At 40.6% G+C, this 25359-nt stretch overlaps 1 protein-coding gene across 9 annotated transcripts in view; it reads left to right on the plus strand.

The window, feature by feature from the left end:
* Positions 1–25359, plus strand: part of LOC119646252 (inhibitory POU protein) — a 141065-nt gene that overhangs the window by 65295 nt on the left and 50411 nt on the right. For 8 of the 9 annotated variants that reach the window (XM_038046653.1, XM_038046646.1, XM_038046648.1 and 5 more), the window contains exon 2: positions 19486–19542. The exons of the other annotated variant lie outside the window; for it this stretch is intronic. In XM_038046653.1, coding sequence (XP_037902581.1) covers positions 19486–19542 — 57 coding nt within the window. The remainder of the gene's footprint in view (positions 1–19485; positions 19543–25359) is intronic. 9 annotated transcript variants of the gene reach the window in all.

Raw genomic sequence — 25359 nt, forward strand, 5'->3', positions numbered from 1 at the left:
AATTTACGCCCCCTTTTGCATGTATGGATATCCCCTTTAAATTCCACGTTAGATGATGTAACTCACTGCATACTTGAGCGTTCACAGTCCCCATCTTTCCACCAAATTTGGTGTCAACAGCCGTTTCTGAGAAAAGTGCGTGTGATAGACAGAGAGGCAAATAGACAGACAGACAATAACCCGATTTTAATAAGGTTTTGTTTTACACAAAAACTTGAAAAGAACGCATGATATTCCGGTTCTTGAACAGTTTATCAAAATACGCATCATTCCATTATATCCATACGGTCCGAAATCAGATTTCTCTCATTGTCTCGACAAGATGAACAACGAGTTGTATATGTATATTCCTGCTGACTTGTGGGTAAAACTTTTTGGTACAGCTACCCTGCCTGAACTGTTCCTCCAAGCTTTCTTTTTCTGTCTGGGAATCGATGGGGTCCATGATAGATATTTGTGCGTATCCGCATTCTTTGGAATTATTGCATTACCCAATAAATAGTATTCTTCCGCTCGGTTTTTTTGCGACTGGGGCAAAGTATAATATGAGGGTTAGTCAAATATAAACGGAAATTATGTTTGTAGTGATTTGAGTAGTATGAAATAATTTCAAAACATTTCCTTTTTAAGGTTTTGTGTGAAACAAAACCTTATTAGAATCGATTCGATGTCTGTCTGTCCGTCTGTCTGTCTGTCTGTCTGTCTGTCCGTCTGTCTGTCTGTCTGTCTGTCACAGCCGATTTATTCGGAAACGGCTAGACCGATTACCACGAAAATTGGTAGGAGTGTGTGATCTGCCGTTCCCTTTACATGCAGCAACTGACGCCATTTTGTGTTAAGTTTAAGGGGGGGCTCCCCATACATGTGAAAGGAGGGTGCAAAATTTTTTTTCATAAAATGTGGCCATGTGGGGTATCAAATGAAAGGTCTCAATTAGTACTTTTCGAAACTGGTTCAATATTTGATATTGGGTGAAACATAGGGGAGTGAGGGCTCAAAATATGACCCCCAAAAAGTGTAACAGGTCTCGTTCTCAGAACCTATCCAACCGAAAAATCTGAAAAAAATCTCAGTAGTGCATCTCTACAAAATCTAGGCCTCAAAATATATCCGGTTCCGATATCTGCACAAATAAAGTTAATAATAGTATATTTCCACATTTTAGAAATTTAGCCGGCACCCCCCTCATGTTCATTCCAGAAGTACAAAATTTGGCATACGTATAATGAAGAACATAATCCACAATTTGGTCAAGTTTGAAGAAAATCCAACCATTATTAACAAAGTTATAGGGGGTGAAACTTTACAATTTTTTGTGAATTTGTCAATACCACAACGAAGTAGGTTCGTATGAATTGGGTGGAAAAGAATTATTTTGTTTTAGTTCTTTAATCATTTGTATATGAATATCAATTATTCCAACGAGACATCTGTGTATGTAGGTATACGGTATATGCGTGCTAATGAACTTTGCGGGTAGAGCCTAATTCAGATAGATATAAGAAGTAAATCGGAAATATGGGTGCGATCAATTTATGTACGTGCATATATGTGTACAGTATTCGAAAATAGGCAGTTTGTTTGTTTAGGGTGAGCGTAACATCTACGGCTGTAATATGTACGTATGTCTCGTAATTTTGTAGCTGTATACGGGTAGAAAAATATGCGTTGAAATTTCTTAGATAAGATGAACACAAAACCTTTATACCCGAAGCACGAGCTTCCGGTATTCCGACTTGTTTAATGTTTTGTGTAAACATAAAACCTTATTAAAATCGGTTTACTGTCTGTCTGTCCGTCACACGCATTTTTCTCGGAGACGGTTATAGCGATTGACACCAAATTTGGTAGAAAGGTGGGAACTGTGAACTCACGCATACGGTGAATTACATCCTTTTACGTCGAATTTAAGGGGAGGGGGGTCCCCATACATGCAAAAGGGGGGTGTAAAATTTTTTTCCATCAAATATTGTCATGTGGGATATCAAATGAAAGGTTTCGATTAGTACTTTTCAAAGCCGATCTTAGTTTTGACATTCGTTGGAAGGGTGGGGAGCGCGGGGGGTTGAAATTTATCACTTCTTTAAGGGGGTCATTCTCAGAAACTACCAACCCGAAAATCTGAAAAAAATCAGGAGGCTGCCACTATATGGTGCCTGGGCTCCGAAATACCTTCCATGCCGATATCTGTTTAAATAAAGTTAATAATAGTATATTACTACGATTTTTTGAAATTGGTTAGAAACCCCCCTTAAGTTCATCCTAGTACCATGCAGTGATATAGGCTATAATATAGAGCATGATCTTACCAAGTTTGGTGGAAGTCGAACTATTACTAACAAAGTTATAATACCTCAAAATTGTTGCTTCTTTGAAAATTGAAGACTATGAATGTCAATATCACCCGAAAGTGGATACTCTCACATAATATATGAATATGTTGCGTGCTAGGTACTAAGAAATACACAAAACCTTTCGCACCTGAAGCGTCCAGTTTCCGGTTTCCCGACTTGTTATTTTTTTAAATAGTTTCCTTGTATGGAAATATATTTCGCAGCGTTTTCTAGTTTTCTTGATTCCATCGTCATGAAAAGTTGAAGGCTGAGTCGTAAACCAATTACGCACAGAGTTCAATCTCTTCATTGAGTAATGGTGCACCCTCATCTATTAGTCGCCACTCTTTGCTCGCTTATTTTTATTCCGACATGTAGTGGCGAACCCAGGTCTTTTCATAGTTGACGATACGACCGAGAAAACCTTCTCCATCTTCTGCATAAAATGTTGTGTTATGGATGGCTTCTGGGTCTACTCTCAGTTAGTTGCCCGAGGGAATTCAAAGTAATGTTTTTGTTCGAGCTCGGGACGGCATGCAACCGAAATAGTGATCACAGTCTACATATGTTGGCCCCCTATATATTCTGACTTTCAGCTGGGCTGAGAGGTGGTGGCGTTCAGTCCCATCTGGAGAGTTGTGTTTATTTGTGGATCTTTCTTGGCACGAACCAGTTACTTCGAACAACCATATCCTGTGATATTAATATTTAGATAATCCTTAGTCCGTTGTCATTGATGTTTTTATGTAAGCGATGAGAGTCTGATTAGGGGCTTCGTCCCTATTTGGTTCTAAACATCTACAATCAAGTTTTTGATGTTATACTTGAGCAAGCTACGGGGGTTAATTACTTTGCCTCGAAGAAGGTATCCTTCTCCGATTCTGCAGTCTCTTATGTAAGGGGGGAACGTTAATGAGGCTTATATTTTGTAATTGGCCTCGCACGCGCAGAGTTCATAGCTATTCACTGATGTTTTCAATGCCGATAGGAGCAGGTTTCATTTTGGGACTGACTAGGAAGCCTACTCCGAGCACACGTGTGTGTATTGTATGGTGTATTGGGTCTTCTCCAGGAAACCGGTCCCTGTCCAGCGCATCTCTTGTAAAGTTGCGACATCACCTTTATATTGGAACAGGGTATCGCTAGCGTTAGTTTTCCGTATAGAATTGTCGGCTTTACTGAATCCCCAACTTGAAGGGCCAGTTGGTACAATTGGTATGCAATAATGAAGCATTCTTTGAATTAGTCACTTTTTATCATTCTTATGTTTTGTGTTCCTTTTCGATAAAAATCCACATTTCATACTTGTAAACCTGGGCCATGAAGAAGGTCTTTTGCTTTTCAGCAGTAATGGCTTGTTTTTCAATGTATAGGCACATGCATATCGATTTAAAGGCAGACCTAAACAGCGAAGACTTGATACGCTAGGTTGTCAGTTGAGAACCTGTTGACTGTACACGGACTAACCTTACGACTGAGATAGTTAGCAAACCCTATCTAGACGAGCCGACCTTGCTACAGAAGAGAGCAAAGGCCAATCAAAAAGAAGAAGGTGTTTTTCATGAATATTTGAATGTTGGTAATAAATACTTACGTGTTGAAATCATAATTTAAAATATTTTCAACTACACTTTTTGTAAGATTCTGATGTTTGACAGGCGTGTAACACTTCAGATAAACGTTTAATATTTCAGTGGTTGAAAAATTGATTGAACACGTTCTCTTCTCTTTCCTTCATCTTCTAGTAGATTACCAGTTGGATATACCATAGACTACGACAAAAATCATGTCCATCTATTCACAGTGAGAGTAGAATGAAGACAGGAACTTAAACTCTTCACCGTTCTAGACTTGCTCAGTACATTTCAGAGCTCTTCGGATCGGATATTTATCCTTCTTTAGGATAGATGTTAGTATGGACATTTAGCAATTACGGTTAAACGTTAGTAAATGCTCAATGGGTAGGCTGAACAAAAATGCGGATAATTGATTATGTAATAAATTTCTGGTGAAGTCGAAGTTCTCATATCGTGGTTTAATTCTTTCCTCTAGATGTGGTTAATGCGATGAATCCTGAAGGCAATATATTGTAGAGTTCTGTTACAAATACTATTTTCTAACCAACCTATCCACCGTATGATTCTTTATATGATTTATTATTAAAAGTTGAACACTCTACTTACTTACACGTTACGCGTTGTTCAATTTGGTTCCGCGCCCCCTTGGTAAATCGCTTCCAATTTCATCGATCATTTGGCCACGACTTTTAGTTCGGTTTTCTCAGAAGGTCTGTTAATTGTGACCTTCAAGCATTTTCGTGACTTGCGAGTTGGGCAGGTGTCTTGAACTTAGCCTTTCAGTAACTTTTTAGGTACTCTTGTCGTATCCAATCGTCTACTTTACTTGAGTTTCCGAAGCTTGACTGAAATTTCCGCTCGTCGCACAACAGGTCATGTAACCCCTCGTTGGGTCGTATTTGCCGTGTGCATCCTTGCTTTGGTAGCATATTTGACGCCCATATAGTAAAGTATAAAGCAAAGTAGGCTATATGAGTAAGAGTCGCGTATATTTGCAGGAAGCTGGGAAGGGTTGCGAAATATGTTCGGCTCGTAATTTGCCAATGTTTTTGGGAAGTAGTGGCCCCAAGTAAATAAAGCTGCACACTTACTCCATGGTAAGACCGTCCATTGTGACATTTCGTCGGGCGGGGGGATTTCTTTTTCTTTGAGTCATAAGTTTCAAGTAATTTTCTGTTGATTTTTAACCCGACTCTTGTCGACGACTCTATCAGTTCTTGGGAGCCTTCTATTAGTTATCGGAATCCGCGTATACTAGATGCGTCGAGTTTACAGATAGTATGCAGATTAAAATCCCTATCACAGATGTAAACGCTTTATTTAGCTGAAATTGTGTTTCTACTTGGCATTATGGTCTTTATTAATTGGTCGTGGTGGAAATCCTAGCTCAAGGAGCAAACTATACATATCATTGCAGGCAAGTAGAAAGGCCTCAAATGTTTAGAGCACATCGGTACTGCATGTAACTGGTCAATTGTACATAGTTCGGCTCTGAAATCGTCTTTATATTTTCGGATAATTTGATCAGGATGAAATTCAGTTTTTGATCATCTTTGTTAAGATATTATAGAAAGTACATTCCAAAGTAGTTTTCGTAAATTGGCAAAATAATGTCAACCAGTTCAGTGCAGTCTGTAACTTTTTAGTTGTATTATGTTTGTTAGTCACATGGTTTCGGATATATTCGTCAAACCCAATGCTTGTAAGAACATTGTTTATCATCATCAAAGCCACAATAACTTTTCCTTTGGGCCTATCGTAGTAAAGAACTCCAAACATCCCGACTTTGCGCGTGCTCCGCCGATTCCATATCTGCGTTTGGGACATGGTCTACCACGCCTTCTTTTCGAAACAAAGATATCGTAATGTTCCGTGGTGAGCAGTATGAGTCAAAATGATCCATGACTCATACTGCTCACCACAACCTATTGACCCGGATTTTATTGACAAATAATCGATTTTGATCTGGCGGTCATTCGACAGTGAGAGAAGTATGTTTCTCATCGGATGACAGACATTTTGAACAATTCTCTCAAGAATATTACGGAACATTAAGGGGATCATCCCGTGTGAGGGCCGTTTTTTTAGCTTTTTTATTTTTTTGTGAAGAACTGGATAAAATACAAATACAAATAATTTTTCATGGATGGATGGATTTATTCATATCTTGAGCGTGCGTAGTAATTTTTCCACCCCGATCGCATAGTTGGTTATTGAAATACAGAGCAATTCATACACCCATCTTCTTTTGGTGTTTTTCTGCTGCCACGTTAGAAGGCGCTGCGATCATCTTAGAGGAAAAACAATAAACGGTATTTTAACGTACAGACCTAACTACAGTCCACAAACTAGGCTTATTAAAAAATATTAAAAGCTAAATTTTTGGTGCCGTTTTAAACTTTTTTTTGTGAATTTTGGTGTTTTCTTAAGGCTTTTTTAATGAATAAAAAAAAACTACTGAATGAATCGGAATTATCCTAGTTTGTGGACCGTAGAAATATGTTTTGAACAAGTCATGAAAATTCCAAAGAATTTCGTTGGATAGTTTTTGGGCTATGGTGGCAGCCGTTTTTCAACATGCAGCTTCGAGAAAAACGCATTTAAAAAGTAGAATGTGGGTTTTAGCCATAAAACTTTAACTGACTATTAATCTGCTATACCTAATCCATAAACCTTAGGTTTCTTCAAAAAACACATGTACAGCCTTGGCTTCAATTCTTGTCGTTTTAGCGAAGTTATTCGAACATCAATCGGACTGACAAATGCGGGCTTTATTACGGCGATCAACATAAATCTGGCATGTGACTTATCACGTGTTTAACACTATAATTTCCGAACCACTCCGACTATCAAAAAAACACTTTGCCCATATATTCTACACTATATCTAGATACAATTGATCCCAAAAAAAGTTCGATTCCTCGGATCCGACACACGGGATGACCCCCTTAAGTCGCAATCAAAGATATCTTTTTGGCGCAAGTCAAATTTTCGGCCATTTCCCATAGAAGCGCAGAATTTGGGTGTCCGCGGAAATTTGGAAGCGGGGGAAGGGTCAGTGTGAAGGCCAGCGCAGAGTGCGCCGTGACAAAAATGATTTTATTATCGCGATGATCAGGTGAAGATTCACATCTTGTGGAAGAAGTTGCTAGAATTTGAGATATGTGAATATGGACTGGTCCTCCAAATAAATGTGAAATAAACTCGGCCATCAATGCACTCAAGCGATTTGTACTGAAGATAAAAGTTAACAAGACCAAGTTTCTTAGTCTGACTGGTTATTGCGCTTTTTCTATGAATATGCCATACAATGGAATCCTATATTCCAAAGTAATAGTCTGGTGTATCGCTCTAGAAACACGTGGCGCAGAACAGTATAGGTGGAGTGTAGGCTTTCCAGGAAGACCAGAACCCCTCCTGAAACAAATTTCGGTAAATTAGCAGCGATGGGGCGTAGGGTTAATGATGACAATATGCGTACTATGTATGCATACGATATAGAATAGTCCATCTTTTTTTGGGAGCTAAAAGTTCCCCGGGGGATTTGAGCTGATAGCTACCAATTCTGCTTGCCAGCAACTAAAGTTTGAGGAATACTCGAGGATTTGCAAGATCATCGTCTTGTATAGTAGAATCTGACAGTACAGTGAGACGCTTCGAGCAAAACAGTTTCGTAGGCTGAGATAGGCTCTTTTGGTTACTAACATCCGTGTGGTTAGATTTCGGTTAGGGAAAATCTTGCATCGTTGTAAAGCGGTAGTCTTTTATCTTTATTATTTTCATCTCACTATTGCCATTAGATGTTACTATCTTCGATTTTGCTGCTAATGTTGGCAGTATGCATTTTGCGTTACCTTCAATAAGGTGCAGTTGAAGGTTTCATGCCACCCACCAGACCAAGGGCTAGGTTAAAAAGTATGCATGATTAGCCTCCCTTCTCGTTGTTTCAGACTCTTATTGAAGGTGAAACGCTCGAGAGTAATCCTGCTACTTCTATCTGACCTTGCATATTGTTCAAGGTCTTCCTAGTCAGTTCTACTAGTTTTACCCGTATACTGAATTCTTTCGTGGCCCCATAGAGTCTTGTTTGTCATGGCTACGTTATCATATGTGACTTTAAAGTTAAAGAAGTATAGTCAACTGATGGCCACATTTTAACAGTTTTTCCTGCAACAGAGAAAAAATTTCATCTCTGATCTGATCTGTTTTAGCTGGGGTGCACTCTGTTTGGTATGGGCAGATGATATTCTGCGCGGATGACGCTTCTACCTCTCTCTTGCATTGAGTGATATCGCCTTTCTTATGTATGTGACAGAAAATACTTCCTTGCCTTGACTTTAGTTTACTATCTCAAACCTTGACCAGGTTTGAAATGTATATGGCTTCATTCTGCTGATTTCGTGGTAAAACTTTTGTGCCTGACACGTTTACTCACTGTACTACTTTATCGGCTTTCCTAGGATTCCTTCTGCTGTTTTCGAAGACGCTTTTCCGCTCGGTCTGCGATATGTCTCTGCATAGGTCCGTGGTGTCAGAGACTGCTGCATTGTCTAGTTTTCAGTACTCTTTCGTTCCATTACTAACTTATCATTAGTTGCGAGAAAATCTTGGCGAGTAGTTCGACCGTTTCGAGTTTTCGCAACTTTCAGCTGCGAAGTTCAGTTGCCGATGCTTCATCTCTAGGGCATCTGGTAATCTCGTTTGTGTATGTTTCATCTGATTGTCAAAAAGGATTTGAGGTGGTGTTGCTATTCGGGCGCGAAACACTTTGTCAAAGAGTTAGAGATTGTGGTGTATATTGACTGCACCGTGTATTCTGTAATTCATGAAGGCCGAGTTGTTGGGGCGTTCAATCACTACGTTCACTTCGATTGAAACTGGTCCCGTCTGAAAGAACCACACCAAACACTTTCGCCGACAATTTCGTGTGATACTGCCAGTTGGATGACCCGCAGTCCGTTATGTTTATGCAAGCTATGACTGCTGAAGTGCCGCCGAAATGCGAACTATCTCCCTATTGTGCTGCTGAAATCTCTGTAATCTTGTCTGTAGGGGTATGAAAGTTTATGGTTTGTTTAAAAAGTGCGGAGTGGTGGTGACAATGACAGATATTTTCGGGAAAGAAGTTTTTGGAGTTTTAGATTTACAAGATTTCTTTTAACATAGATGCATAGCTCTGTAAGTTGAATAACATTGAATTCGACGTTTTTTCTCAAGTGTTCAGGTGGGGAATGGATCTTTTCTTTCTGTTGCTTTGAGAGCATCTGCATACGATGCCTGCATTGAATGGTACCCGAGTACCAAAATCGTCACGCTGAAGGGACCAATCTGCAATAGTCTGTGAAACTCTCCGTTGAGGCATAAGTCTTTGCTAATTCCTGCATACATTGCACAACCTTCGTTGTTTCCTGTACGGTTACTGCTACAGTTGTTGGATTTCTTAACAGAAAGGTCTTCTTTATTCAGTGCTTATATAGATAATAGAAATAACCGAACATATGTTGTATACGAGGACTCTTTACAGTAAAGGCACTGGTTGGGGCCTTCTATTATATCTTGAGTAGTTTTTCGACAACTATTTTTTAAGGATTACAGTTGTTAGATATAAATGAAACCTTTTTGGTTCTGGTTCCAACTTTACCACGAAAAACCTTAACTTAGGAACCTGGTTCTATTCATTTAATGACAACGATTACTCCCATACTACTGTTGAGTTTGAAGGTAGGTAGCTACTACTGTGGTCCTCCAAATGAGACAACATTTTTGAAAAATGTGTGCATGGAAATTCGAATAATTTCACATATACACGTAATTTCTCTTAAAGTTGGGCATTTTCATTTACGATTACATTTGAAATGCGCAGAATGAGAGGATCCATGTTATCAGACACTTCAATTTCAAGTCTTAACGTTGTGCACTCATTTTTCTCCAAAAGAATCAATAAAAAGCATGAACCTCTCTCCCTTCCTGTGTGCTCCGTGACAGAATTCAATGCGATTAATAGACTCCATTTTCGGAATGGGCAACAAAGAGGCTTTATATTCAGTGGGCGGCAACCGGCGAGGCTCATCTGTGGGTATACCATCTCCATTTTAAGTGAGCTGAATCAACCATCCATCCATCCATCCATCCAGCCGTCCCTCACAGCGATGAATCCACAGGGATTGGGGCAACTTTGCATGCACTTAAACTCGGCGAAATTCATGCCGAAAATGCTTTATGTATGTGGTTTATTGTTTGAATGTAGTTGATGTCCTTGCGTAAAAGCTTTCACCAAAGGAAACAACGGCAACCAATCAAAAAACAGATGAAATATCGATTTTTCGGGGGGTCGGAGGCACCTTTCGTTCTTTTGGGTGTAGAAAAGCCACTGATGGGAATGTGTGCGATTTCCCATCTCGACTCGAGTCCTGGCGCGGTGTGTGTTTATGAATATTTGTATGAGTATAAGTGTGCAAATGCAAGCATACCGCGTTTGGGGGTGGCTACCAGTTGGGGGTTTTGCTTGGGTAAATTGCACACGGGCATTAGGTATATCGTATTTGAGGAGCATTATTCGGTAAATGTGTGCGTAAGGGTACTGTCATAAGTAAAAAAAATGAAAGCGAAAAGGAAGAAAATGGCACCGAGATCTGGTAAATGTAAACAGAAGTTCGCTCGCCTTTCTCGCAAAGATAAATAAAAAACCAAAATTTTAGCCATTTCAAGGAGTCGATAGCGAAAATACCTATCTGGTGTCACGTTAGTGCTACTCAGCTGAGTTTTGTTTATATGTGAAATTATTAATGAGTACGTATCCACGTACGCCCGCATCCCGCCTTATATCATTGATTTCCGGGGTGTTGTTGCTTTCAATGTCACTCAGGTGATGTTTCCGGGTAGGGAAGCAAGGACATTTCACCACTTTGAATTTTTGCCTTTGAGTTCTTGTTATTATAAGTCATCATCTTGAATGGGGTCATAGACTTCTGGCTGCTCAGTAAATATAGTCTTGCGCTATTCCTGCCTTTATTATTCGTGTGACATTTAATTCTAATAATGAGAACTGCCCAGTTGACTTTTGTTTCTGCGAGTTATCTTTATATTATCTTCTAGTTTTTCCAGTCTGCACTCGTTTCCTAGAATTAATGAAAATTACCCTTGACTATGATGAACTACTCAATTTTCGCAGATTCCAGCAATGAAACGAGGTATTTGAGACGCGCTTCCCGGAAAAGTTATTTTTAAATTCAGTTCACCAACGGATGAATGCTTGGATTGCTATTAATATCGCCAGCTTAATTTTGAATGTTTTTCGCCCTAATATTCTGTAAGGGATAATGATCGCTTTCTCCATGAATGCCCACATGTATGTGTGTATGTATCAGCCGCAAACTGAAGTGGGCTTAGAGCTTATTGCGGGTTATTAAAATAATTGTTATGACAACGGGCACTTATAGTGCACAAAACGTAAGTGTTGTAGGCATTGTCCCTAATAACAGCAATAAAGACTCTTCAAAGCTTTTATGTTCGAACCTAGATTATTAAAATACACGTGCAATTTTGCTGGGCAGAATAAAGAGGGTTTTACCCATTGAAAGAGGAAAGTAACTTTGAATATCTCATCGATTCGCTTCTTTGCAGATAATTTAATTTCACATTATATTTTCACAATAATTAATGACTGAATGACTTAAGACAGTAAATATATGTGCTTCCTATGGAGTAATAATTCTAAACGCATGAGTCCTTTAATAAGTAGAATTTAATTGCACTATTACATGACGGTAACTTTCATGAGAACTTCCTGCTGGAAACAAAGTCGAAAAGACTTTATTAAAATCAATTTTCCATTTGTTTGTTTGTGTGGTTTCCTGGAATTGACACAACTTTTCATCAGAAAATTTGGTGGGCGTATAGGTATTGTGTAGCGTTATCTATGAAGTGGTTACATCGATTTTTGAAGAACTTTTATATTCACGAATCGGTATGAAGTGATAGCTATTGATCAGCCTCTTCTAATAAATATTACTTTTTACATGGTTGGAATGGTACAGTTGAAATTTTAAGGAATTTCATATTGTACCTCTAATTTATGATTCCTGGGCCATACAGTAGGTCTTCAAGGGGAAGATTTTTATGGCTTTTATCCTGCCTTGGTGGAACACATACTCTGCATTATTCCATTACAGACATCAGTCAAATAAATTACTGCAAGGTTCGCAGCAATATCGAGGACAGTTTTGCTACTGGACGCAGATTTTGAAGCCATTTCGCAGAGATGGACATAGTTTTGGCTAACGAAGGTGCCGTAAACACTTTTCAGAAAGGGGGGTCAGGCTCAGTTGTAGACCTGACCTTTGTCAGCCCTTCGCTTGCGCGTGGTATGTCCTGGTGCCTCAGCGAACGCTACACTCACAGCGATCACCAGGCAATATTCTTTGAGACAAACGTCGAGCCTCAGGCCAAAGAGATATCATGCCCGAAACCGAAAAAGATTTCAGGCTGGTCTGCAAAATCTTTGGATTAATAGACCTTCATAGAGGTGTGGTTAGATAAACCTACAGAAAGAGCCGCACATCTGGCTCAATGCATCGCCAAAGCGTGTGACGCGTCCATGCCTAGGAGGTGCTCATTCCCCAGTAAAAGACCAAACTACTGGTGGAATGATGAACTGACCAGTCTTCGATCAGCCTGCCACCGAGCCAGAAGAGCGGCTCAGAGGGCAGTAGGTAGAGTCGATCAGGGGCAGAAAGAGTGCGCCTATAAGGCAGCCTGCAAAACCCTCAAGCTCGCCGTCCAGCGTAGCAAGAGGAAATGCTTTAAGGAGCTCCGCTCAGAAGGGGACGTAAACCAGTCGGGGAGAGCTTATGGAATCGTAATGGGACGATTCAGAGGCCCACTCTCTTGCTGAAAATCATCCAGGGGTTGCTCCCCCAGAAAGAGGAGAGCACCGACACATTCCAACCACCTCTGAATGTGATGGCAATCTCACTAGTCACCAGAGACGAGCTACTAGAGATCTACGGTGGAATAGGAGATAATAAAGCGCCGGGCCTGGACGGGGTACCAAATAAGGCCCTTAAGCTTGCCGTGAAATCCAGACCGGACATGTTCGCTGAGTTGTCGGAAGTGTGCAGGTTCGAAGGAATATTTCCAGCCGCATGGAAGCGACAGAAGTTGGTACTTCTGCCTAAGCCTGGTAAACCTCCAGGTGAACCATCCTCATACCGTCCCATATGTCTTTTGGACACGATGGGAAAAATGTTAGAGCGGGTAATCTATAATAGATTACTCACGGTTGTTGGGAACCATGGTGGCCTTTCAGATGGGCAGTATAGGTTCCGAAAAGCCAGATCAACCTTTGATGCCATCAAATTGGTTACTGGGTTGGCTGAAGATGCAATCCACGGAAAGGGTGGTACCAGCAAATATTGCGTGGTAGTAACCCTAGACGTGAAAAATGCATTCAATTCGGCCAACTGGAATCTAATATGCAAATCCTTAGCGAAGGTTGTTATTCCCGCCTATCTCGCTCCTATCGTCGATAGTTACTTAACCGAAAGGAGGCTCTGGTATGACACGGATGACGGACCCGAGGAGTACGTTGTTTCCGTGGGTGTCCCACATCGCTCCGTATCGGGCCCGCTACTGTGGAACATCATGTACAATGATGTACTTAATTTTCCCCTTCCGGAGGAAGCCACAGTGGTGGGTTACGCTGACGACATAGCACTGGTTGTTGTTGCTAAGCATCTCGAACATGCTGAGTTATACTCAAGTGAGGCAATCAGTGCCGTTAAAAGTTGGCTAAAGAGCTCTGGTCTGACACTTGCGGAGGAAAAAACGGAAGCGGTCCTTATCACCAAGCGCCGGAAGAGAAATCACGCCGGTGTTAGAATCGGGAATCATATCATCACTTCCAAGCCGACCATCAAATACTTGGGGGTGGTGATAGACAGGAAGCTCAGCTATAAGCAACCGTATAGTATATTTGTGATAAATCAACCACCGCTAGTAATTAAGATTAATTAAGATTAATTATAATCTCACCCAGTTTCTCACGGGACATGGAGGATATCTCCAATACCTTCACAGATTTAAATTGGAGACTTCACCGGACTGTCCAAATTGTGATGGAGTCCCAGAGGACCCAGAGCATGTATTCTTCCACTGTCCGAGATTTGTGCAAGAAAGGAGGAATCTAGAGGAGGCTCTAGGAGAGGTGCTGGTACCAGATAATCTGGTGCCGATAATGCTAGCACATCAAGAGAATTTGGATGCGGTCAAGACAGAGGAAAGGAGAAAAGCGCGGTTACGCGCGCCGCGTATAGAAGAAATGGGATTAAACTAGAGTGAGCTGACTCCGCCCCGTGATGTAATACCTTATGGTGGTTCCGCGGGGCAGGGAGGGAGTCGGGGTGGTTTTAGTGGATAAAAATCCCACACGCTAATGTGTCCAGACCAGTGTCTTTTGAAGATTTCCACCTCCTCAAAAAAAAAAAAAGACAGACAGACAGTAAACCGATTTGAATAATGCTTTGTGTTTACACAAAACCTTAAAAATGGACATTTTTTATATGAATTGTATGTAAGGCACCATTTTCCGGAAACGCGACCTTCCGTACGACAGCCTTGTGCTCTAACCACGCAGTTATGTATGTTGACATTTAGAGAATCTAATATGCTCTTACCTTCTGAGAGAAATTCTGGTCAGCAGAATATGACATACTCTGAGTTTTCAGGAATTTAATTTCACTGAGGACAAAAGAGGGAATTACTCAAGGTTACTCAGTACAGATATTTCTGTAACCAATATCTTATCTAAAGTGTTAATTTGGCCGTATCGTCGCTGAATCTACTTTTAATTTAAGGAATCACTGCTTGGGCTCTCCGACTCTTTGGGGATTACTCCACGGCTTTAGCTACTTTTCCGGTGATTTTAATTATTTTGAGGTATATTCAATCTCCCTTTCTTATACAATAGCACATGCTGCCTCACCTGAGTTTGTACCCTAAGCGTTATTGCTTCCTGCTAAACGGTTGCCGGACATGAAAGAGTGGAACGAACCATTCGAATCGGGAGTAATCTGCGGCTGAATCTCAAGCATCTAATGTTGCCTGTCTGACAATTAGGCTCAATTTATTCGAAATAACTAAACAGTTAAAAATGCCATCAATTATTGTGTTCATTGTGAATGTATTGTTACTTCTAAGGAATCCTAGGGCAGATAGGACCCTTATTTGAGTCACTTGCTCACACAGTATCAAGGGAAAGTTGATTTTGTACAGGTCTTTAACTGCCAGAATTTCAGGTACATTGCACTGGGAAATACTAATTACTACGGTGGTCAAAATGTTCCCGGAGTTACCACCATGTGGGACTTTTACTGTCCCGATCTAAGTTCTTTCCCTTTTTGGTAGGTTGACATACTTCCAGATGCCAGCGTCGTAGTTCAACGGTGATGAAAGTGAAGTTATGTCATATTGAGTGTATAGGAGACCATTGTGACATGTTTTTGAATTTCACAATTTTCCAGGTTCAAATGAATTTAGAGCAACGAATTCGGATTAAATTTTGAGAAAAGAAGGCATGACATGAACGAGCCAATGTTGGAGTCTAGCGTAATCCAGACATCCAGTGAGTGAGCTGAGAATAACAAAGGGAGTAGCTTTCAGTCGAAAAAGAGGTCGATGCTCATGATTTTGGAAATTTTATACAAAAAATCAGACAGTGAACAGGGATTATTGAGAATGAGAAATAAAAGGGTTTGTGGCAAACAATCGGTAGGTTTTGCACAATGATAATAGTCTAATGTTCCACTTTTCTTCTTTTATTTCGCCTATAAAAGTTTAACTGGTAAGGATGGTTTTTCTAAAGAATAAGGATTGAAGAGCAAAGCAGTCACAATTGTGGAAAGATGACTAAATCACAGAGTATTGTTATGCTGCAACGAAGTTTGTGTTGAAAAGCGCTGATGAGGGGCCAGAAAAGGAGATAAGGATAAAACTAAACATTTTCCTGGCGTGACTGACGATGCGTGAAGGCGAAATTGGAACGAAGTTTTTTGTCGAAGGTATCACATGGAGTTCAGAAATGAAAGTGGTTCTCCTCCAAAAAGTAGGAATATGGTTTGGAGAATTTGATTGAGTAACACACTGAGTGGCATCTTTGATATTTATTGTCAGTTTCTCCATCGAGTACGAACGCAGCAAAGTGTTTAAATTGGATCGCAAGAACGCACAGCCTAACGGAGGTGAAACAGGGGTACATAATTAAAGGACGTTGGCTTATAGAAAGGATGGGCTACTGAGGAAAGAGGGGAGGTCATCAATAAAACAGGAAAAAAAAAGGTTGCCTAATATAGAGCCTTGGAGAATTTTAGAGTAAGGAGGGAAGAAACGGAATGAGTAACCTCTAAAAGGAACTCTGCAGGATCGGTAGGGGGAGGTTAAGCAAAGAGAGTTTGGAGAGGGGTATATTTTGGATTAGAGATTAGTAAAAATTAGGATATTTAGCAACGATGTTGGTAAAGCCGTGGAAATTAGAAATAGTTGATGGGTTTAACAGGCCACTTCGTCCTTTCACTATGAGGGGACTGAAGTGCGAGGGCAATAAATCGTTGACTCATTTCTCAAGGATTTTTAAACAAGAGGAGTGAGGTAGAACGACGGTCTACAGAGAGTCCACACCTTGAAGGTTGTAGAAAAGGCAGAAGACGATGAGGTAAATACGGAGAAGCAGTAAGAACAAAGCAAGTCGCAAGATTGTTGTAGGTAACTGGCAGTAGAGCTAGCACAATTGAAGAAATTGGCAAACGATTGAGTAGTATTCCGACAATTGCGATTGCGGGATCAAAGCGGCTTGAAAGCTCCGCGAGCTAGAGTGGTCTCGATGTTTATCAATTATGGCTTATGCGCGTTTTTAATCACTGATTTCAAGACGGATCGCATAGTTTTTAAATGGGCAAAGACAGCGGTATTTTTTGGAAGATAGAAACTCCTTCCGGAGTGCATGCTTTACGCGAATGTTTTTACGGATGTCATGCTAGATAAGAGCGCAGACGAATAGGTCAGGTCACAAAGAATGTTACAAAAAGTCAAAAAATGACTGACGGTTTCGTGTAGGGCAGAGGCAGCTCATCAAACGCTGCCTCACCCCTGCCCTTGGAGCAGCGACAGACGATAACCGCTCCATTTATATATTATATCGCAAACATAACACAACTATGAATTATATTCAAGTGATATCCGCCTTGTGGTCTGATTTAAACCAAGCCTTAGTGGTTTTCTTTTGTTTGCGGATTGAAAGTGCCCTGAGTCCGCCCCAACTTGTTAACGGGACGGACCAATTGGAGAGCAACTTTATTCTTGTGGTCCACGGACACCTCTTTTCAAGTAAAAAACTCAAGTTAAAAAAAAATGACTGACGGTTTCATCTAGGGCTGGGGCCACCCATTACACACTGCCTCACCACCCAAAGGAGGGGTCCGTCCACAAGGGGGAACTAAATTGCTTCCCAATTGGTCCCGTCACGTTGTTCTCAGGACAGAGGTGAGGCAGCGTCTGATGAATTGCCTCTGCCCTGGACAAAATCGTCAATCATTTTTAAGGTTTTGTGTAAAACCCTTAGATTCCACGTAGTATGATGTAACTTACTATACACGCGAGCGTTTACAGCTCCCAGCTTTCCACCACTTGACTTGACTTGACGACCAATGTCCACTCGAATATTTTCATATAAGATGTACACAAAACTTTTCATACCTGAAGCGTCCAGCTTACGGGTGCGGATTTAACTATGTGATCATCTGGTAAGGAAGACCAACTTAAGAGAACATGGTCATTTTTTTTTGGCGGCAGCAGGCCGGGTAACGGAAGAAACATCATGGCATGCTCAAGGGAAGGACGCGCGGAATCGCCAAGAAGGCGTTCCTTCCGGGGAAGACGTCCGGATTTTAGGTTGTGTAGGTTTGTAAGGTTGTTCGGCTTTTGGCTTCTTCATTTCAATCATTTGGTGATCCAACTGAGAACGTTACCGCAGTGTTGTTAGTTTCGCAATTTAAGTTTTACCACTTGCAAATTTGAGAGTCGTTGACATATTGTGCTGCCTAGCAAACGACGAGTGCTTCAGTGGAGCGTAACCGTATACTGTCAAGGAAGTCTCCTTTCGCTTCTTTTTCTCTTAATGGGCAACTGTATTCGAAGGGCTAATATAGGGTTCTATTTTGGATGAATTATCATAAATTTCAGAATAAAAAAATGCGAATAAAACAGAATCTTTCCCAAAAAGGATTTCACTTTTTTTGCTTGTAGTCAGCATGCATTTACTATGATAGTTTGATTCAAAAACGTTTTGTAATTGAAATGGTTCTAGTTTCGCATCAACCTATTATCTAATTAAGCATTGTAGAAAGTTTTTCCGTCATTTTTAATAGAATAACTCAAACTGGCGAAACGTATTCATGCTGTTAAAAATGAAAATCTCGAGGCAATTCATTTGTACGGGTTGAGTAAGTGCATGAATTGCATATGGTGTGCACATATAATCAGCGATTATTTGGTGATTTTAGTAGACTTAGTTTCAGTCAAGTTGTTGGTTGCCGGGTGTTTATTCGAGCTAACACAGATTGGGTGATATCCGTACACAGAAATATCAATTACTTTGTTAAACCTGCACTTCCCATATCGAAAATATGCAAATTTACTTGCTGCATGCATCTTGCCCTCAAGTGCATTTCCGTGCAAAGCTACGAATATTGACCAGTTTGGCAGTTCATAGGCAAACTGGTTGCAAAGCTCATAAATATGGTACATGGCAAATTGAAGAACGAGCCAACTTATAGCAAGCAATTAATATAAATAGGATATTTGGTTAACCAAATCGATTGCGGGAATGCACCTTTGCTATAAATTTCGTATGTGCTTATAGGCAATACCCTAGTTCTATGAATCGCTCGTTTCGAGCATTGTTGTCGGCCGAGGGCGAATTGTGTGGCATTCACGATTCCAAGGATATGGTGTGGGTCGATAGCGCGGTTTGTTTCTATTCCAGCAACCTGAATGTTACAAATGAACACGTTGGGTTGGCTGCTTCGAGCACTCAATGTCGATCCCGATGCTGCTGTTATTGTTGCTGCTCCTGCTCCTGCTCCTGCTGTTGGCAATTTCCAAAGTTAATCAATTATGGATTACGTATCGATAGCATTGTATGCACGGTCGGTCGTTCAATCCCCACCTTGAGAGGGTTGAAAGTGAAAGATAGGCAGACAGTGGGCAGAACGAGGTAAAACGGATGTCTGATTGTCGAAACTGTTGATGGATCTTAAATTGTGTTTTCGTGAATTGTATAAAATATATACTCGCAGAGGGTGAAATAATGATGCAGAGCTTTCGAAACATTGAAGCAAATCTTCGTACATACAATTTGTTCTAGAGCAAACTCTCAATGCGTATTGTGAGGAATAAATAATTTGAACTTTGAAATTCCAAATATTATCTTTCACAATATTTAGTGCAAATATGCACTGAATGAAAAAGTGAAAAAAATAACTTTCCTGATAATGATTCCACCTTTTTTTCTTAAACCGTTTCAGAGTCGATTATTAGAAGATGCTTCCTTATTGTGTAATTCGTGGTCCACGAGGCAAAATGTAAGTTCATGTTTAATAATTATTATTGTTCTTGTTCAGGAGTTTATAGGCAGAAAGGATTGCAGTCCCTTTCACTAATGCTCCCGGGACCAGGTGGTTTTTTTATTAACATATTAAATTTTGCATTTGGAAATATCGGAGAATTACGCAAATTACTATTGAATGTGGTGAATAGTGCCTCTGCAGGTTCGCGTCAGTGTCTGTCAAAACGTACATATTTATATGCATGCCAGCATGCTAGTTAGTTTGCACCGCTACACCTTAACGTAGTTTTAATAAAATTCTGGTGCGTACTCTTTGTCAGTGGAATTTCCAAGGATCTGGATCTAGAAACCCAAAACTACCAGAAATGAAATCTGTCCATTACAAAAATAAAACTCGATGGCAGAAACAGAAAAAAAACAAAACTAAAAAACAAAAACCGGAGCAAACTCTTGAAGGTCAACCTAAAAGGTAAATAATGCCTTAATTTAAATAATAATAATCCGTGGCGCAATCAAATTTGGACCAATGCCCTCAATTATATTAGAACCTTTCATTTTATGTAGATTGTAACGGTAAACTAGGAGGTAATGTGGTGAGCATTGCGCCCCACCGAGAATATTACCCTGATTTGATTCAAGAACTCATTCATAGCTAAGTCGGTTGAGACCCTCAGTCACGATAAAAATATCTTCTGTTACCAGTAAAATTTGAACCACCACTTTCCGTTGCGATAATTTAATGTTCTAACCCCTACACCATGCGTGCCTATCTAAATTCAAAAGAAAAATCGCTTCGGGTAAAAGGTTTTATGTTTATCTAATGTAAAGACTTCCTATGCACGGTTTTCCATTCGTACATAGCGAAAAATGCAAAATATTCCATTATTAATTACTAAAATCTAGATATACATATGTACATATATATCAAAGACATCAATATCATGCTAATCCTAAATAAACAAACGTTGCCCAGGCAAATTGATCTAATGCATCTTCATGCATTTTCACTTTACTCCGGACACAAAACATATATATATATATGTACTTAAGGGGGTCATCCTGTGTAAAGGCCCTTTTCTCCCTTTCATTAGAATTTTTTTATGAAGAACTGGATAAGGTACAAATGCGATTTTTTCACCATATATTTATTAATATCTTGAGCATGCGTAGTAATTTTTCCAGCTCCATAGCGTAGTTCATTATTGCAATACACAGCAACTTATACACCCATCTCCAAAAAATGTGTTTTTCTTCAGCCATGATCACCTTAAAGAAAAAATTTAAACGGCATTTTAACGTGCGGACTTAACCACAGTCCGCAAACTAGGATTATTAAAAAATATTGGAAGCTAAATTTTTAGCGCCATGTTAAACTTTCTTTTGTGGTGTTTTTTCACGGCTTCTTGAATGAATAAAAAAAACTACTGATTAATTCGCAATTTTCCTAGTTTGTGGACTGTGGAAATATGTTCTGAATAGGTCGTGAGAATTTCAAAGAATTTCGCTGGATAGATTTTGGGCTATGGTGGCAGCCGATTTTCAATATGCAGTTTCGAGAAAAACCCATGCGATTTCTAGCCATAAAATCTTAACTGGCCATTAAACTGCTATACCTAGTCCATAAATCTTAGGTTTCTTCAAAAAACTGTATATGTGTACCTTGGCTTCAATTCTTGTCCTTTTAGTGAAGACATTCGAACGTCATTCGGACCGATAAATACGCGCTTTATTGCGGCGATCGACATAAATCTAGCATGTGACTTATCATGTGTTTAACACTATAATTTCCGAACGACTCCGAATATCAAAAAATCACTTTGACCATATATTCTACACTATATCTAAATACAATTCATGCCAAAAGCAAAAAATTCAATTCCGCGGATCCGACACACGGGATGACCCCTTTAAAGGAAATACCAGGTGTACGCTACCCACAAACGTTATTAGCTCATACATATGCACACAAATGTCAGCCTCGAGTAATTCATACTGATATACAAGTAACTAAAAAAGCTAAAAACTAAAGTATCCTAATGTACCCCCCGCTCATAGAAGTCTAATTTACACGTCTTAAATTGCAAATAATTCGTGTAAAATGGGAAATTTGGACTCTTTGTAACTTTTAAGGTTTTTCAAAACAAACCCTTATTAAAATCGGTTCAATCTCTGTCTGTCTGTCTGTCTGCCCGTTTGTCTTTTGTTTTCCGATGGAAGGTGGAAAGCTTCAAAAACTACGGCAGGCTCCTGCCACACGGTTATGTGGAACTCTTACTCACTAAAACCACCTCCTTCTCCTTCCACTCTCCCCGCGAGACTCCCATTTGGTATTACGTCGCAGGGCTCGATCAAAACTTATTCTGCGCTCATGTTCTCGTTGCTCGTGTTCCTTTAGCGTTCATTCTTTCGGATGACTTCTTCCTGCCTAAGCTTCTTCCGATGTCTGCAATCACTTTTTCGACTTCGGTCCATATCCCCTTTACTTTCACCATAAGTTCCATGATATTTTCGGGTGTAAAGTGCTCCCCGGTTGTAGCTTCTAATGTTGCCCTTTGGGCTTCGAATCTGGGGCAATGAAAATGACGTGTTCTGCGTCCTCTGCAATATTTGGGCACTTTGGGCAATATGGCGAATTATCACACCCAAATGGATTTGATCCGTCTGTCTGTCTGTCAGTCACACGCACTTTTCTCAGAAACGGCTATACCGATTGACATTGGTGGAAAGGTGGAAACTGTGAACCTCCAGACATGCAGTGAGAGATATCCTTCTACGTAGATATTTAGGGGGGGGGGGGGGGGGGGTCCCATACATGTAAAAGGGGGGTGTAAACATTTTTTTCACCGAATATAGTCATGTGTGGTATCAAACGAAAGGCTCCGATCAGTAAATTTTGAAGCCGGTCTTAGTTTTGAGGTTTATTAAAAAGGCGGGGAGTGGGAGGGGTCAAAAGTGATGATTTCTTTAACGGACCCATTCTCAGAACTCAACCGAAAAGTCTGAAAAAAATAATGAACCTGCCTCTATATGGGGCCCAGGCCACAAAATACTCCATATCTCTCCATGTTCAAATTAAGCTAATAATAATATATTACCTTATTTTTGGGGAAATTGAGTAAAAACCCGCCTAAGTTTATCTTGGAGTTATGAAAGTTTGTAGTAGTATAAAATATAATATGAAGCATATTATCCCCAAGCTTGATAAAAATCATACTATTACTACTAACTAACAAAGTTACAATAGCTCAAAGTCGTCTTTACCTTGTAAATTTACTGCAAATAAATATCAATATCACACTAAAGTGGATAGCCAGGCATGTTAAATGCTATGTGCAAATGGGATAGTTCTACACTCAAATATGCTCACAGAAGAAGCAAACAAAACCTTTCATACCTGAAGCGCCGAGCTTCTGGTTTCCCGACTTGTTTAATAATAGTTGGGTTTCATTCAAACTTCGCAAGGTTATGCCTTATATTATCCTTTACACCAATGCAAAAGCATTTTGTGTTTGTATCATGATCTTAAGGGGGGTTTCCACTAAATTTCTAAAATATAGTAATATGCCCTTATTAACTTTATTTTTAGCAAATATTGTAATGAGGTGTATTTTAAGGTTCAGATTTCGTATAGATGCACTATTGTTTCATTTGATACTCCGCATGTTTATATTCGGTGAAAAGAAATTTTACATCCTCCTTTCGCATGTGTGGGGAGCCTCCCTCAAACTCAATACAAAATGGTGGCACTTTCTATAGGTAAAGGAATTCATAGACCACATCTTTTCACTTAATTTCGTGACGATTGGGTCAGCCGTTTGCGAGTAAATCGGGTGTGACAGACAGGCAGACAGAGATTGGATCGATTCTGATACTTCGTCGTAGATTATAATCCACAGAAGAGGGCCGAGGATAGGTTCTTGTAGAACCTTACAGGTTGTCCCATGTGTTTTAGGTCCATCGTCCGAATCGTAACACATTAGTCTCTCTCGGAGAAGCTCTATGCCGATGTATACCAGATGATAACAGTAGGAACTGCCTAACCGAGAGACTCCCCTTTCTGTGATCGGTACAAACCGACTGTGGATGTCCCGTCCAAAAAGTTCGCCGAATGCCGTCTAAGTCTAGAGTTTCATTTTCCGCAATATTCTTCGAGCAATCAAAGGGTAGTATAGGACCCAGGGTGAAACGTGGATTGATACGTTGATACGGCCACAAACATACTTGGCCACGGTCGCAAAAATACTCAGAACGGCTGGTTCGACGACGAATGTAAGCTAGCAATGGAACGAGTAACGTTGCGTTCCGAACGTGGGCACGTGCGCAAATTTCTCATGAACTCCGTCGAGCGGAGAAGTGACTTCACAGACGGAGGAAGGAAGCCTGAGAGAACAAACAAGTCTGTGAACTCGAAAAGTACAGGGAGCAACCGCACCAGGCGCGCAAGTTTTACCAACAAATGAGCAGGATGAAGCCTTATACACCTCGATGCTCATCCTGTTGAGACAAAGAGGATAATCTGATTTCCGACAGAGTAGGCACATTGGAGCAATGGATTGAGTACTTTGATGAGCTACTGAACAACCAGAACATCGGCGAGTTGGAGGTCCTACCAACTGAAGACGACGGACAAATACTGACACCACCAAGTTAAGGAGAAACAGTCCGTGCAATTCATCGGCTAAAAAATCATAAGTCGCCAGGAGCCGATGGAATTACAGCCGAATTGGTTAAATATGGAGGCGACCAGTTACACCAAGTGGTTCATCAACTTGTGCTCAAGGTTTTGGACAGCGAATCAATGCCTGACGACTGGCAAAGAGGCATAATCTGTCCCATACATAAAAAGGGATATATCACAGAGTGCAGCAATTATAGAGGTGTCACGTTGCTGAGTACCATCTATAAGATATTTTCCGTTATCTTGCTAGGCCGGATAGCCCCATACGCCCAGAACATCCTTGGCCCACACCAAAGAGGCTCCACTCCAGGCAAATTAGCAACAGATCAGATTTTCTCACTGCGGCAAGCGATGGAAAAATTGTTGGAATATGGACGCCTATGACAGCATAGCCAGGGTAAAACTGCACACGGCCATGAGAGAATTCGGTATACCGACGAAATTGATACGAATGACTAGGCTGACCATGACCAATGTGCGAGGCCAGATAAAAGCAGCAGCATCACTCTGAAGACCATTCCACATCAACAACGGTCTACGACAAGGGGATGCCCTATCATGCGTCCTCTTTAACCTGGCCCTCGAGAAAGTGATTCGTGATGCTGAGGTAAATGCAAGAGGTACGATCCTCTTTAAGTCCACCCAACTACTGGCCTATGCTGACGATATCGACATCATGGGAAGAACCACCCCCGACGTACAAACTGCCTTCATCCAGATCGAGCAGGCGGCATTTGGCGCGAGATCTTGGGCTGCACATCCATGAAGGCAAAACAAAGTATATGGTGACAACGTCAGCACCGAAAACCAACCAAGCAACATCAAATCGCACTGGTCAAATGGCAAGAATAAAGATAGGGGACTACAACTTTGAGACCTCCTATCTAGGGTCGAAAATCACAACCGATAACAGCTAAACATATAAAATCCTGCTCAATAGGTTACGGTGGGTGGGATATTAATCCATATGGATGAAGATGATCCCACCCGGCAAGTCTATAAGGCCAATATCTATGGTAGAAAAAGAAGACGAGGCAGACCCTGCCTGAGATGGAGCGATGGCGTAGGTTGGTACCAGACAGCTTTTAGGAATATCGAATTGGTGGACCTCGGCGCAAAACCGGGGTGCCTGGAGTTCCTTACTAAGGCAGGCCT

The sequence above is a fragment of the Hermetia illucens genome, chromosome 1 (assembly GCF_905115235.1).
Source record: "Hermetia illucens chromosome 1, iHerIll2.2.curated.20191125, whole genome shotgun sequence".
In the NCBI taxonomy this organism is placed as follows: Eukaryota; Metazoa; Arthropoda; class Insecta; order Diptera; family Stratiomyidae; genus Hermetia; species Hermetia illucens.